At 42.8% G+C, this 16,423-nt stretch overlaps 1 protein-coding gene across 1 annotated transcript in view; it reads left to right on the plus strand.

The window, feature by feature from the left end:
• The first annotated feature begins 262 nt into the window (after positions 1–262).
• Positions 263–16,423, plus strand: part of LOC115595471 (protein phosphatase 1H-like) — a 34,592-nt gene continuing 18,431 nt past the window's right edge. Inside the window, exons 1-5 of the mRNA XM_030440013.1 lie at positions 263–848; positions 8,970–9,159; positions 11,825–12,196; positions 14,825–14,937; positions 15,085–15,169. Of these exons, the coding sequence (XP_030295873.1) occupies positions 613–848; positions 8,970–9,159; positions 11,825–12,196; positions 14,825–14,937; positions 15,085–15,169 (996 nt within the window). The 5' untranslated portion in view covers positions 263–612. The remainder of the gene's footprint in view (positions 849–8,969; positions 9,160–11,824; positions 12,197–14,824; positions 14,938–15,084; positions 15,170–16,423) is intronic.

The following is a 16,423-nucleotide window of genomic DNA, read 5'->3' on the forward strand; positions in this document are numbered from 1 at the left end:
CTTTTTTTTTTTTTTTTTCTTTTTTTCTCTCGCTCTATGTGAATTGTTCTACTGCCTTTAAAATAAAGCTGTGGTGAATGTATCCGTCTGTTGCGGCGGATTCCTGGACATTTGGTCAATAATTAAAATATCAGCAAGGAAAACATATTTATTTGACATCCCTGGTTATCTTATATTACTGTATGCTTTTAAACTCTGATTCAGAAGTGCACACACGAGCGTGGTGAGCGCGCGCGGAGTGAACATTTTTTGCAGTGTGCGTCCGTGGCTGCGTCACATGACCACTTAATCTTCTGTGTATTTCCGCGTTCACGACGGCCGAGCTGTTATCAATGACTCTCCATGGGGCTGTGCAGGCTTCTACTAAAAGCATCCTCGCCGTTGTCATCGTTCTCCCCTCCGGCTGCAGCTGTCGTGTCCTCCCTGAATGAATGAAGCTGTAACCATCTGAGGCTCTCCTCCTCCTCCTCTCCTCCTCCTCCGCCGCCGCCTCTTTATTCTCCATCGAGCCTCTCGTCGACCAGCGCGGCCGAGCTGGGGGGCAATCCGGGGAAAGGGAGCCGCGGCGCCGCGCACCGGCCGACGGACGCCCCGCCGCGACGCGCCACCAACATGCTCACCCGGGTCAAGTCCGCCGTGGCCGGGTTCATGGGTGGAATCATGGCCGGGGGCGCCTCCGGCGAGAGGGGCAACACTGGCTCCGAGCTGCCGCTGAAATTCCCCTACACCAGACCCCAGTTTCTTGGACTGTCTTCGGACGAGATCGAGTGCTCCGCGGACCACATAGCCCGGCCCATCCTCATCCTGAAGGAAACCAGGAGATTACCGTGGGCCACCGGATACGCTGAGTAAGTAACCTGCTGTCAAAGCGGCTCTGGTTGCCTTTGCGGGTGTCATCACATGGGGCATTTAATGTAAAGCATCTGTGTGGAGTCTTATGGAGGCCCGAGTGCCTGCAGGTGGTCACAATTACAGTGAATGTCTCCTCTAACAGTCTGAGAAGACTCTCAGCTGCACCTGTTGTTACCCACGCCCATCTCCATCCCCATCTCCATCTCCAGCATGCATCCATCCATCCATTCAGCATCCTCTCCCTCCCTCTCTCTCTGCACTCTCCACTCTTTATTGCGTGCTGTTAAAAGTGGATAACATCCAAAGGATCACAGCCCAAGCTGGTTTCTCTCATGCAGGGAGGATGATGCACCTTCCACCAGCTGCATCTGGGTATTAGTCTACAATTGGGCTCTATTTCTGGCTGGACGTGTGCTGGATTGCATGTTGCAAGCCTTCAGATGTACAGCAGCAAACCGGTTCAAAAAGGTGCAAGCACACATGCTAGCTCGGCCGTCCTGGCTCCGGACTGCTGGTGCGGCTGAGTGATGAGTTGGTTGCCATTTGTTACTGTCAGCATGTAGATGGTACAGCAAAGGCAGCACGTCACGTTTCACACAGCGGTTTGAACAGGCACTTAGAGAAGCACGGGATAAGGAAGTCCAATACGGCAGAAGTCAGTGTCTGAGCAAGTGTGTCTGCTATCATCATTTCACCACTTTTGTACACGATACACAGTCCAGTAGTGAGTGTTTCCTGCATTCTTTTGTGTACAGTAAGTGTTGTACAAATGTTGTACCATTTGTTTGTAACTGAGGCAGACGTGTCTGGAGAAGAAGTTCAAGAGTCTTTCAGCCACAGCTGCTATCAGCGGATCAACTGTTTTCCGCCCTAGGTCAATGTACTATCACCGAGTCGCCCCGTCTCCACCCTGATACTGGCAGTATGTGCAGTTAACATTTCACAATGAGATAACACAGAATCTTGAGGAGTTACCAAGCAACAAATCAGGAACTTACTAGTAATTAATCAGTAGTTATCACATTGAGTTCCTGAATAATTCTGACAAAAGGTAGATAAAGAGAGAGAAGAATATGACGTCGCTATGATAGTGGTACTGATCTACCTACTTTACTCCAGTATTGTATCAGTTGATGTCTGTGCCGCCTTAGAGGTGCGATATGTAATCAGCCACCTCTTGAATTCATACTCCAAAATTAATAAGAGTCAGCATATCACCAGAACAACCGCTAATTGCCGGCAACTTTGGCTGCTGTTAGACAGTTAGCTGTGCAGCTGGCAGTCCAGACCACGTCCCTAGGAAGAGTGCCAGTCTTTTTTTTTTTCCTTTTTTTTGGGTCAAAATGTGTAATTACAACATAAAGTGACAGACTGTGGCCCAAAAAGACTTTTTGCCGTAAGCCTACATCGTAAAAGAAGCGTCCATAAAATGGTGTAAACAGTCTAAATAAAGTGTAGATGAGATGCAAGATTAAATCATTTTTTATATTAGGAAGTCAAGGTTTTTGGGCTTCATGCACGACTGAGCAGCTGTCACAGGAATGTATTAGGCTCTGTCTCCTAACACTGTATCCAGGTATTGGCATTACGAGAAAGGACGGCCCGGAACGAGCTGGTTTGCATGCCTGCTTCAGTAGATCTTTAAAATGCATCAATTTTTTTCACGTTGCTTTGATAATTTTAGTAATTTTTTCAAATCTAAATTAGAAATGCAACATTACTGCATCATTACCATATCAACACATGTTACTTTCGTGCCTAACAGTGCAGACTACGCTTGAATATTTATAAATAGTTATGCTGAAGGTCTTTTGAACTGTTTTTTTTTGTTTGTTTTTTTTTTGCAGGAGATTGTTTGTTCTGATCCTGCAAGGTTTTTCACTCGCAGATATTATTAGAACTAGTCCCACCCTCTCCTCTCTCCCACTGGATTGTAACAGAACAAATAGAGAAAATATTTAGAGCGGTAGAGAGAGGTGTTACTCAGGCACACTTTTTCCTCATCGCTATGAATAAAAATCAGGTTAAAGTACCAGTTTAATACTTGAGGGTTTACTTGTGGGTTCACCTGGCCTGTGGTCATATCTTCCTTTTCTTTCTTTCTCAGTGTTAAACACACACTCACCACACACTGATAGTCAGAGCAGGCTAGAGGTGTCTCTTTGGGACCAGTGTGGTTAATGAGTTCAGCTTATGTCAGCATTTAGCTGTAATTAAAGCCTCCTGTGTTATGATTACAGCAGCCATTTTGGCTCTTTTTTTTCCCCTTTACGGAATAAAGGCATATCCAAGACAACTCAAGTCATAGTTAATCATAGCCTAATTCACTATTCATTAAATCCCTTCCGGATTTAGGGATTGAGGAATTTTGGGATTGTCGAGTCGTAGCTTAACCATATCTATCCTGCCATGCACTGGACTTCTCCGTATGTTGAAGCGCTGTGCATGGAGCAGTAGCAAAAGCAATTATTGGCATAAAAAATATAGGTTGGCCTTTTTAAAACCAAAAACACTCTTGTGAAAGTTTTTATAAAGGCTTACACTCAAGTGTGTTCTGCGGTGATGTAAACTGCATATGTTAGCATTTCCAGCTAACTAACTTACGACCTAGCAGGAACTTCACGTTGCTTCGAAGTCCAAAGAGCAGTTTTGAAAAGCACTGTTAACAAGAGTTCATACAATGTGTAATATTTCCTGTTTTGTCGAAGTTTGCTCTGATGCAACTACAACAGAGTTCAGGTTGTCGTTAGCAGCTATGTTTGTAGCCTCTTTCAGAAATCCCACCCATACCTGTTCCCCAAGATGGCATTATCTTAGTTAAACATATTCGATAGTCCACAACCTTAAAGTAAAACAAGTTCAAACTCTTGCTTGATAATACTGACAATAAGCTAAGTCTGACTACTGCTCTTCCTCGCTTTTCTGTGTAAGCTAGGCTACTTAGCAGCAAACAGGCTTAATAGAGAAGGAATGAAACAAGAGTCTGATTTTTACCTTGTCGTTGTCACACTGAAAGCTCTAGGAACAATGCCAGCATCTTGTTCCCATGTCTTCTACTGACTCTTTCTGGGACATGAAGTTTTAGCCTCGTGTCTCTCAGTAAAATGTCATGTGACAGATACTTACATAAGTTGCATATCATTGGTAGCTATCAAGCAGACTTCTCAGTAAACCTTTTGACGAATGAAGCAAATCAGTCTGCAAAAGCATTTTCAAGTAGCTCATTGAGCTAGCTTAATTAGGTAGCTTGCTAAAGTTGGTCAAATCTGCCAGAGACAGTTGTTTATATCAGCTAACGAAATGTACGGGCGGGTTTAGACGTGAGTAGGTGCTTTTGTTTACTGCTGCCTGATATGAAGAACTTAGTGTTGACTAAGAATTTCTATATTTTACATCATTCATACCACTAGAGATGTAGCTTATGATGCCATTCTTCCCTTGCAATACCTGAACTTTTCGTAGCATATTGTCTGATACATATATAGATATATATTCATATATTATATACATATATTATCATTGTTTAACAGCTGTACTAAGTACTGAGGTTACACAAGCCGCCTGCCTTTGACAGATATTCTCCACTTGTGCAGTAAATCATCAGTTAAGCAGCATACAGGTGTGCAGGCTGCTGCTGGAAAGTAGCAGGGTCATGTTCCTAATGAATAAATGATATGGTATTGGATTGATGCATACAGTAGACCTGCCATTATTTCAGGCAGTTTCGCAGGCATTTTCAATTCCAGGTAATGGCATTCAAACAACAGTACCGTTATCACTGTAAACATATGCAAGGTTTTTAGTTCTGGGCTTCACAGTCCCATTAGAACTACAAAATTAAAGAAGATATCTAAGCCATCTTGTATTCCATTCAAACTTTCCAATTTTGCCATTGAATTTTCTTATCTCGCACATTCAGATGGCCGTGCAATCCTGACAAAAACCTTCAAGAAATAGCACTACATTTTGAGTGTTAAAGGATTTCACTCGTAGCTCTTTTGCTGTTATTGTTCCTTTGATGTACCGTGTTAAACAGAGGCAAAGCTATGTACCATTGTGCTTCACAAAATAATTATCTCATCCTTGGGGCGAATGTCTGGCCCAGAATCTGTTGCCGAGGGTACAGAAACAAAGGGGGCATTAAATGCCTGACAGTGGAGGGGGAAATTAGGTTTTGTTCCTAATGGGAGGAAAGCTAATTGTCCCGAATGGAACAAAAATGTGATTGGCAGAAAAATGAAATGACGATCGTTCTTCCTGCAAATGGTGAAATGAGGACGAATTAGATGCAAGAGTACTTTCAACCGCACACACACTTACACACACACAATAGCATCAGCTGCACACACCATTAAATAGAGTGACACAGAAAGATCCACTATTGATTTAACCTATTAAATGCAGAGTTGCCATGAAGGCTGGGGATTGTTTCTGATAACGGTTTTTACATTCGGGGTGCAAAAGTTTGCGTTTAAACATGTTTTTTGTTCACACACCAGCGGTGTAAAATCAGAAAGACGTGATCTCATCACACACCCATAAGAGGTCCTCGGATTACAGTGTTTGCTGACCGCAGATGACATGAAACAGACAAAGGCTTCCTGGACTTAGGCGTATAGACGAGCTCAAAAGTGGTCGATGCGTCAGGGTGTTTTATGACCGTAATAACTCAGAGGGCATGCTGTACGATAATTATGGGTGCAGTGGTGGGTTTGAAAGCAGAGCTGAGTAGGCAGAGTGAGGACCAGCCCTTTGGACATTATGGGTTTACAGGCATCACCGTACACAGTACACATGTATTAGCCATATTGTAAAGCATAGAATAAAATTACACTGACAATGAAAAGTGGGACCAACAAAAATAAGACATAAAATGCATACTCATAAACATATTATCAACACATGTATTGACTTTGGTGAAGTATCTCTCTTCCTATACAAGGTTAACAAGCATTTGAGGCAGAGAAGTCAGCATGATGCTGCCTCGCAGACAGCATCCACAGTCTGGGTCTATAAATAGACATGCCAATTTCTAAACACACACACACACACACACACAGATTCACAACACCCTCAAGAGATGTCTGTCACACTTGCCAGTCTCATTGGAGCTCTCGACTGTCTCCGATTTCACCTTTTTATTGATAGTCCAAGATCTATCTATGAGCTATCGTTTAGCAGGTTTAGTGTGCCCTTCAGATAGCCAGTAAAGGATTACGTTGACCCAGAAAAGCTACATGCCAAAAATTTAATGAAGACATTTTTTTTACTCAGTTGTTGTTGGTGGAAGCAGAAACTGCATTATGTTCTTTAAATTGTTGTGCTGTGTATCCAAAAGTCTCAAGTAATGACGCAGACCTCACAGCCTGGGCCATAGCTAACATTGTGGACGTCAAGGTTATGTTATCGGTATTTGGAGGCTTGATCAACCAAGTCCAAGAATCTTCAACCACACTAGCAGCTCTGTGGACAGTCCTTGGAGCTAAATTGCAAACTATAAGGTGCTGAAGTTTACCAGTTATAATGTTTATTCTGTTCACCATTTTTTTGTGTCAGCATGCTAATATTTCCTAACCAATTAGAGTTCATTAGCTCGCCAAGGCCTAATAGTCCCCTTCAGTTGAATCAAGCCTAGTCCAATATCAAACTTGATACCCCTGTATCAGTCTAAATTCTAAACTACCTATGACTGCTCAACCATAATTCAAGATCATCAGGCACAGGATGTGTGTTAAATTACACACACAAAGGGATACCAGCTACCTAAATGCAGCAATCTATGCTAACCAAAAATGTAAAAAAAAATTAAATAAAAAATGTCCTATCTCACAGTAATAAAGAAAGTAAGAAGAAAATCAGGGATTTGTTCCTTTATCTGAATTCACACCAAGAGTTATTAGGGTCTGTTCTGGGCCCGGATCCACAATCCATCCAAGTTTCACGGAAATCTGTTCCATAGTTTTTGTGTAATCCTGCTGACAAACCAACAAACAAATGGGCATAGGTAGAAACCTAACCCCCCGGGCTGAGGTAATTGGCCAGGTACAAAAAGTAAAGCAGAGGCTGATTGGTGATTAGTTCAGCATGTAATTAGTTCTAAATGTAAAGGGGCTGCATGTTACAATTTGCAGCCATTTACACATATTAATCACTTTTTTATTGGCCATATGTGAGCGATTGTAACTTCATGTGAAAAAAAGACCTTCCCCCTTCCCCTCTCAGTTTCCTGCGCAAGCCTGTAGAATTTGTTTAAGTGGTTCAATACTGCTGGACTGTGGATTTCTTTGTGAAGCACTGGGATCAGAAATCCCACTCACATCCGTGAGTGCCTCACCACAGTCCCAGACTGAGAGCAACACCAAGCTAACGTTATCTAAGAAATGGAGTCTGATAACTAACGACTGGCTTCAAGCACAACACAGAAGTTCCGCAGGGCCCCTTTAAGTATTGGAACAATGCTGAATTCTTGTCTTGATAATGGTGTAACATGACAAGTTTAAGTTATAACTTAGTGTTGGGGAATTTCGGCTCGCTTGACCATTCAGGAAAGATGAAGAAGACTCTGAGACACCAATGGCTTACGTTGAGATAGCTTATAAAGCATGATCGTGGAAGAGCAACATAACATCACGTCTGTCTGCACAGAGTGTTGCCATCATAATCATAACGAGTCTTCCCCAATGTCCAAATTATATCTTACAGCTTCAGGAGGCAGTGCTTCCATAAATGGTTATCTGTTTAACAACATAGCAACGGGGGTGATGCAGAGTCTCTCCACTCTAGCGAGGGGACTAAGACGTAAAATAGGTCAGAGACACTTAGTCTGTAAACATGGACAGATTGAAGGCCTCCTTACGAGGTTTACGCAAACAGTTAGCTTTGCCTTGGCTTTGTTCGTCTGTTCTATAGACATATCTACCGCAGCTTTGAGTATCTAGGTTGCTGAGACCATGGTAAGTATGCTCGTAGACTTTAACGTCTGTACAAGACACGTATAACCTCCTATTGTATGGAGACATAATGTCCTGGGAGAATCATATTTTTCCCCAACACTTGGGGGATGAAAACTAAGGCATATGATGGTGAACCTAATGATGAAACATATCCATAGCTTCGCTGCTTGCTTCTCTGCAACTGGTGTGAATTTTTGTCTTAATTTTTGCACCGACAAAAAAACAAATATAACACATTCAGTGTTTCTCCACAAAAAACGGTGTTACTGGCAGTTTGAACCAGTATTTAGGGGGAAAAACCTCAGTCAGACAAAAGGATCAATGAGCAGGGCAGACTAGACTAACAGATTAAGTCAAACAAACCTCTTTGTCTTTGCAGTTAATTCACTTTCCAACCTTTTTTTTGTTGGTGTCAAGTGGAAATTTGGGGTATTTGACGAGAGTCAGGGCAGTGTTATAGTAGGTCTAATAGCCTCTGCATATTTAAAATCTTGGCCACAGCCCCGCTCATATATATCTTCTTATACTGCTTGTGTCGACAACGCAGAAAAATTCTGAGATCTAATAAAAGAATAGAGACACCACTTTTACGCAAACCTCACAGTTATCGTGTGGCTGTCCCTAATTGTTTCTGGGTTACGTATCTTCTCGGTACCACCTCTGGGGGCCTACCTAGTTAAATACGGCATCAAAGATGAATAAGGCAACGCACACAGAGCTTTAGGCGTATCTGTACAGTCAACACACAAACAAAGATTTGTAATTGTCCCAGGAGCGACGGTCCCCACGCATCAGGACCCTCCCAGCAGAGCCGTACCGCAAACGAGCTCTGGTTTTTTGATCCTCATTGGGAAAAATGAAACACACAAAGGCCGCTGCTCAGCCGGGTGTACCCACACAAACCTCAGGCTGTGGCTCAGACTAATTGTTGTGATCCTGCAGTGAGCCATGATAACCATGAAAGACTGGAGAGCCGTTTCATCCGACGGGAAGCATCTGATGTTGGCTTTCATTCGGCCGCTTGTTCCAGACCACAGCTGTCAGACAGCGAGTGGTGCATCTGTTGCTCGTAGCTAAAATTTCAACTGGAAAAAAATGAAGCCTGAAAGAATGTTGCCAAATGTTTTATATAATAGTTAACCTGCATGTATCGTGCTCTTGCAGGGTCATTAATGCCGGCAAGAGTGCTCTGAATGAGGACCAGGCCTGCTGCGAGGTGGTGGTAGCGAGAAGGAGGCCTATGAGCTACTGCCCCCCGTCCACCCCCAGCAAGACTCCCACAGCCAAGAGGCGCAACTCCCTGCCAAACGGAGAGGGCCTGGGGCTCCGTATGGAGTACGGCAAGCTGGGAGAGGTAAGAAAACACACACACACGCACTCCATTGAGCATGTTAGTGTACACACAAAGGGTTTACAGCGCACATACAGTACATGACGCATATATAAACAGGTATGCTCTCAGGCATACACATGAATACACAGCGAGCAGTGACCTAAGTAGTGGAGCCGTTCAGCAATAAACAGTCAGAGTGCACATGAACATCAGGAGTGGAGTGTGTTTAGTTCTGCCGTGCAAATTAAAAACCACGGCTATGACTTATTTTAACTGCGACTAATCTTCAGGTTATTATCTCAGTCAACATTAGTAGTAAGTACTATTAGTAATCAAGGAGACAAATAACCACAGACAGGGGACGATTGTACATTTGTTGTAAAAATGAAAGTCGTAGAGTTGATTTGTAAAATAAAAAGTATAATTTACAAAAGTATCAAAGTATGATTTTCAGTTACTTGAACTTGACCTGAGAATTTCCATTTTCTACTACTTTATACTTCCATGGCCACATTTTTTTTACACCACTATATTTATTTCTTCAACTTAAGTTACGTTTTAGATTTCCTAAGTAAGAAGACACCATCTTGAGCTGGGAACACACCAGCAGCAGTGGCCGTCAACGTGTGAATGTTCTTCCCCTTCTCACTACTTTATAATCTGAGTACTCCATATAGAGGCTGACTTGAACAATTAATCATTTATCAAAATAGTCGTGGATCTCGCAGGATTCTCTCAATTTTCAATCCACTCATCGATGAATTGTCTCGTCCTTTCAGCTCTAGACGCCACTTGTGTTTTGACTTAAATCTAGATCTCGTCAATGCAGTTATCCTCTGATGTAGATGTTTATTCAGCGCCTCCGCAAACTGGCCACTAGTCAAATGAAATCTGTGAGAACAGTTCGCCGTCTAAGAGGAAGCAGACGTGACAGATCTCTATGTCATGATGGTTCATCGAAAAATCCCCCACATGTTTGTGTTATATGTTTCCATGGATACACCCTCTGGGATGCCTGGTGCGTAATCTGTCAGGGAATGATAAAAGCGTTCAAAATGTCCAGGGATAAATCACCAATTGAGAAAGTATTTATTTTTTTACTAGTAAAAATGTTTTAATGGGTTAGAAAGTTAACTTTGCTTCCAACAGATATAAGAAAATTGCTGCTGGACAGCTGTGGCGGAAATGAGAGCAGAAAAAAAACAAAGTGAGAGAGAATGTGGAATCAAGGTCAGGTAATACCAAGCAGAGTGTGTGACGGCACGGACCTGACAAAGCCTTTTGGGCTCCCGTCTCCAGAGGGAAATGAAGGGCGAGGGAGGATTGACCTCTGCAGCACCTGCGCACTAATGGACGGGATGACTCATGATGTTTTTCTCCCGGATGTCTCCTCACAGAGATGACTCACGTATACTACAACTCAAACTCCGACATCAGTTATTTAGCCTTTATTACTTTTTGCAATTGTTTTTAAAAGATCATGTCATTGTAGCGAGAGTATGGCGTGGTGAGCCGGAGGAGGAGGAGGAGAGGATTATGTGTAATGATGATGATTTGAATCTGTACCAATGTTGCGCAATAATAAATGTCAAGATGAAATCCTCAACAACAACATCCAATACAACAAAATGATTCAAATATGATGTGAAAATCATTTTCATTCATATGATATTTGTCACTTTTGGGGGTCATGGGCACTTATTTGTCTAAGTGACCTTCGACTCAACTGTGTTTTCCATCGACACCCTGCTTTCTTTGGAATAAAGCACATCACTGCGTAGGAGTGCAAAGTGCTTTCTGGCCAACATCTTGTGGATTTTTTTAAGGTGTATCACTTTGGCTCTTGTGCCTATGTTATGCAGATTTTCCACTGTGTTTCAACATTTTGAACAATGCCTACTGCCCCCTGTAAATACGTAAAATGGGCATTAGTCATAGCGGGAATGACTTTAAAAAACAGTGTTGTACTTTTGAGCGTGGTTGTGGCTGAAATGTGGCTCCAAGAAATTGTTACAAGACTGTAAGAATAAGTTATAAGTAATAGTAGCTACAGCAACAGTTTGCTCGTCATCATGGGAATTACTTTTTTTTTCTTTAAAAAAATGTTTCTGGACTTATATCTGGAATTAAATGCTAAAAAACAAAAGTGTGTTTTTGGTGGCAGTTTGTTTGTCACACTCGAGACCCCGTATAAACCCTGTATGTTAATGTGTATTTAAAGAAGATCTTTAACCGAAACACCACCAGTGAATTTGGCTTTCTAATAAATGATAGATTTTCTTACAGGCCTTTTTTTGGGCTAAAAAAGTTATAACTTGGGGCCAAAACCTGTATAAGGGAGGAAAGAAATTCGGATTTTGATATATCAGCTGATATTCTTTTATACACAGACTTAATGCTTAAGTACACAGTGTTTGCAATGATCTCCTGAATGTAGTTATCAAACAATCGTCACAAAGATATGCAGTGACGGAGGCCAGATGTTGCAATAAACTTCATTCAAAAGTTTTTCACCATATGTGCCAACAGGAAAACATCTGTGATACAGCAATACTGGCTGATAATATGAGCTATCTAATACATTTTTGGCTTGATTGTCTGGTCGAATGTAATCATGTCTAATTGAAGTGCTGCTCTGAAACAATGTGCTACGTGATATAAAATCAATGTTTTTTTGTTTCTGCAGGAGAGTGAAGGCCTGGTGTTCCACTACTGGGCCTTGTTCGACGGTCACGCCGGTTCAGGTGCAGCCGTCGTCGCCTCCCGCCTACTTCAGCACCACATCGCCTGCCAGCTCCAGGCCGTCATCGAGATCCTTCGCAACATGTCCTCCCCGCCCCCGACCGTCCTTGGCGAGGAGCCCGACAACAACCCCTACCTCCAGGGCAACATTCCAGTCCCTCACCGAGCGCTGACCCGGGCCGCTTCGCTGCGCGGGGCCGCAGGTGCGCCGGGGTCCCCGTGCAACACCCCGCCTCCGCCGCGCTTCTTCACTGAGAAGAAGATCCTGCACGAAAGCCTGGTGATAGGAGCCATAGAGAACGCCTTCAAAGAGATGGTGAGGGGCAGGTGCAAGGTCGCCACAGATTTTAGTCCAGTCATCCTGACAATGCTTCACACTCACTGGATTCACTCTGTCATGCATCATTACTTAACGTTACCGTCACAAAGAGAAATGACTGTGACGTTCCAGAAAAGTGTTTATAATGTTCTTGCAGGGATCAGTCGTCCCATCCTGTCATCGCCCCATCATCGGCAGCTGCGGCGCCTACACTGTTCGTCCTCTATTCTAAGGTCCACACTTTGAAACTATCCACCTCAGTTTTTTTTTTAAGGCATCATGGCAGGAAAAGCAAAGGTGTGATTAATAACTGATAAACAGTTCAGGGTCCTTAATCTCTGCATACTGGGACTTTTAATGTAACAGCACTATCATGAATGTTATGACACCTCTGCATTTCGTACAATGACAAGTCAGAATATATCTGCCATGAAAACACACGCAATCTGCGATGTTTTGACCTTTGTTTCATTTCCCAGGCTGTGATTTATCTGTTAGCCACCTAGAAGTTGTAGTGTGAATCCACACACATTTACAGTTGAACAAATGTTCAACAAATTCGGAAGTCTGGCTCCTTGGTATCTCATCTTTTGGGTAGCGTAATAGGCCTGCTTCAGATAAGTAAGATCTGTGTTTGACTTTTAAGCATTTAATTTATTTTTTTATCACATACATAATATCTTGAGATTAATCCAGCCATCCCACAATAATTGCACAGGATTTAGAAATCCTCAACTTAATTTAATTTGGATGAATTTATTCACATTGGAAAAGACATGGACTCATCACATCATGTTTTCCTTTCTGTGTTTTTATTTGAAGGTGAGGAATAAAACTGGCAAACATGACATTTAAAACTCTAGGAGACTAGTATTACTAGTAATTTGCAACGGTTGCAGAGGTTGTGTTTCTGTTTCCGTGAGATCGCCTATATTGACATTTAAAACGGGTGACGACAGAGAAGGCTAGGAGCAACAAGAGGTTGACAGCCGCAGAACATCTTTAACTTGATCTGAATGAGCTGCAAATGTGTGTTTATGCCTCTTAACACATGCAGGAAGTGAAGAAAAAACACCTTTGCACTATATTGATAACGTGGCTGCTGAAGAACAGCCGCTCTGCTCCTGAAACATTGATGATACTTGGATGCCTCCACATCATATCCGATAACATCAGTGAATCGAGTAAAATGCACGTTGCTCATCTCATGTGAATGCACCGCACGTGACACTCATACAGGGCGGTAATATCTAAAGCTATCTATCTAAAACCATGTAAATAGACCTTAAAGACCAATTTTTTTTTTTTTTTTTTTTTGCAGAAGCAACATGTATGTATGCATGCAGTAAACATTTGCATGGATACTAAGCAGATATGGAAATATAGCCACCAAAGGAGCCAACGCATGTAAATAACTACAGATAAACAAAAGCTGGTCTGTTTGTGTTTGCTGCCACACATTGATATTCTGACCACATTTCCACCAACACGCACTTTGCAGAGATTATTAACCTTTAGCATCTCTGTTTGCAGTTCTTTCAGACATCTGGCCTCAGAGAGCTGGGTTACGAAACAAATGGCTGCTGGCTAAACACCACTCAGCTGTACACATTAGACTCTCCGGTTCAAAGGCAGCCGTCTGGCCGAACGTCTCAAATCATTTTCTCCCTTAATTAAATCAATTAAGTCGTTATTTTTTATGGCTCAGTTGTGCGTTTCCTCAACGTTTCCCGTCCCGTGTGTGTCTTTTGCTCTGTGAAGACACGTCTGCGCGAGCCAAGGCTTCCGCAGTTTTACCACTAGATGGCAATGGAAAACAGCCCACGCGGCTCAGGCTGGACCCCTCGGTACCCAGACTAAAAAAAAAAAAAAAAACCACAATGAAAGCTCATTTCAGCTCAACCCCCTGCTATCCTTTCCCTCCCCTCGTGGAAAAAAAAAGAAGCACTCTTACACTTGATTTGACGTTCTTTGCAGGGGATTATCTCTGCATCAGTTAAAGCTGTGGCCTCTGTCGAAAAGAAGTCCACCTGCAGGGGGGGAAAAAAATGTTCATCGGGGGGGAGGAGGAGGGGGCTCCTGCCTGTAGGGTTTCTGCAAGAAAAATCATGTGATTTTATTCCTGTTGTAGAAGTTTTGGAGTAGAAAAGGCAAGTAATAATGACATATTTCGGCGTTATTTGCGCCTTAATGTCAGTGTGTGCGGGCAGCATCAAGCTTGAGAGACGGACCTCCTCACATATCACTCTCTGCATTATTCATGCACTGTTTGCTGACACGCGATCGACAATAGGTTTCGAGTTAAACCGATCAATACTCCACAACCCACGCATCGCCTGTCTTTCAAAACAGTTGATCAGATTTTCTCAGTCTGGCCTCTCGCTCTCACCCCGCGCCTGATTATCCTCCTCCAGCTCTCCCTCATGGCTTCGTGGTCATATGCACGAGTGCTGCTGAATAGACGAAGGCCACGACTTCTGCCTGTGTGGGCTGCCCCGCAGTGTAGTTTTTGACTTGACATTTTCCAAATTTTTTACTGCAACATGTAGGAGGGCGTGGGAGGCTTTATAAAGCCCTTTTTTTTCCTGTCGTCTCATTAAAGATTGACAAAACTCTCTTTCCCAGGACGCCCAGATCGAGAGGGAGAAGCAAGGCTACTGCATCACGGGAGGATGCACGGCGCTCACTGTCGTCTACCTGCTGGGGAAGCTGTACGTCGGGAACGCAGGCGACAGCAGGTGTGTGCGCGCTTGTGACCCCTCCGCTCAGTGAAAAGTGCCAGTGCAAACCCCTGCACCAGATTATATCAAGAAAGCCGAGTTGAGTTTGTTTGCTTTTGAGAGCAAGCTCGAATGTGCATCAACGCTGTTTGTGTGTGTCTGCAGGGCGATCATTATTAGGAGCGATGAGATCATCCCCATGTCGACGGAGTTCACACCAGAGTCTGAACGACAGCGACTCCAGTTCCTGGTAAGAAAACTCCTACCAAGTCTGATCTGTAGCCTCAACAAATATATATATATATATATATATATATATATATATATATATATATATATATATATATATATATATATATATATATATATATATATATATATATATATATATATATATATAATAAGGCTATTCACACAGAGCCATGTTATCTTCTAGAAAAACTACACACTCTCCGCACATAGGTAGTAACTGGTCGGCACGCTCAGTTTTGGAAGCTGACCACAGACATACAGTTCATTCGCAGCCACAGTCAGTCAGCCGCAGTTTCTCACCCTGTGTTCACACAACAAGCGACACAACCAGCAAGACATTTTAAAGTCCATCAGTTTCCCACAGAGCAGAGCAACACGCACAACACACTCGTCAGCTGTGAATAGCCGACTGTGATTGACCTTTTTATAGTCGTTGGCAGTCAGCAGTGACTCATGTTTCTGCATTTCCATGCCTCCTTTTGATTTCATGAATAGATATCTCAAATGGGTCCCGTATTGTGCTCATTTTCAAGTTGGTACTTTTATTTTGGTGATGGACTAGAAAATGTTTTCGTGCTGTAATGTTCCAAGAACACATTTTAGTCGAGCTGCCCATTGCTACAGCACCTCTATTCACCCTCTCTCAATTTTAGTGCCTGTCTCTTTAAAAATAGATAAATAAAAAGCAGTCTGTTCTAATTGGTCAGCTCTCACAGGCCTGAGCCGGCACCACCACTGTCAAATTGAATTCCCATCCCCTCTGCTGGTGTTTTTGCAAACCATGGCCGTACTACGGGCTTTAAAACGTCAAGGAAGTCCTGACGGCTCGTTTTAAAGGCAACGTTTGTCAGCAAAACATTTCCAAAGCAAAACCATATCCAAGAGACTTCTTTGACGGTGTTTAAAAGACATCCAGTGGAGAGCCAGAGAAATGTTTTTTTAATGTTCACTAGTAATGTCTAAGTGACATTCTTATGTAAAGACTTTTCACAGACATCTTTTTAACTTCACTCAGAGAGATCCAAAGAACTTACTCTGGTTCAAAATTAAGCAAAATATTACTCAATGCAGCAAAAGCTTCAGGGAGGATTTGAACCTGAATGAGGCGTGCACTTTACCAGGAGAGCTTAAATGAATACCATGCTTTGGTCATCCAACCATCCGAGGTAGTGGCCCATGTTCGATCCCAGTCTGTGGCCCTTTGCTGTTCTCCACTGTTCCTCTCTTTCTTTTTCCTGTCAGATTCTCCGAG

The sequence above is a fragment of the Sparus aurata genome, chromosome 14, assembly GCF_900880675.1.
Source record: "Sparus aurata chromosome 14, fSpaAur1.1, whole genome shotgun sequence".
Taxonomy (NCBI): Eukaryota; Metazoa; Chordata; class Actinopteri; order Spariformes; family Sparidae; genus Sparus; species Sparus aurata.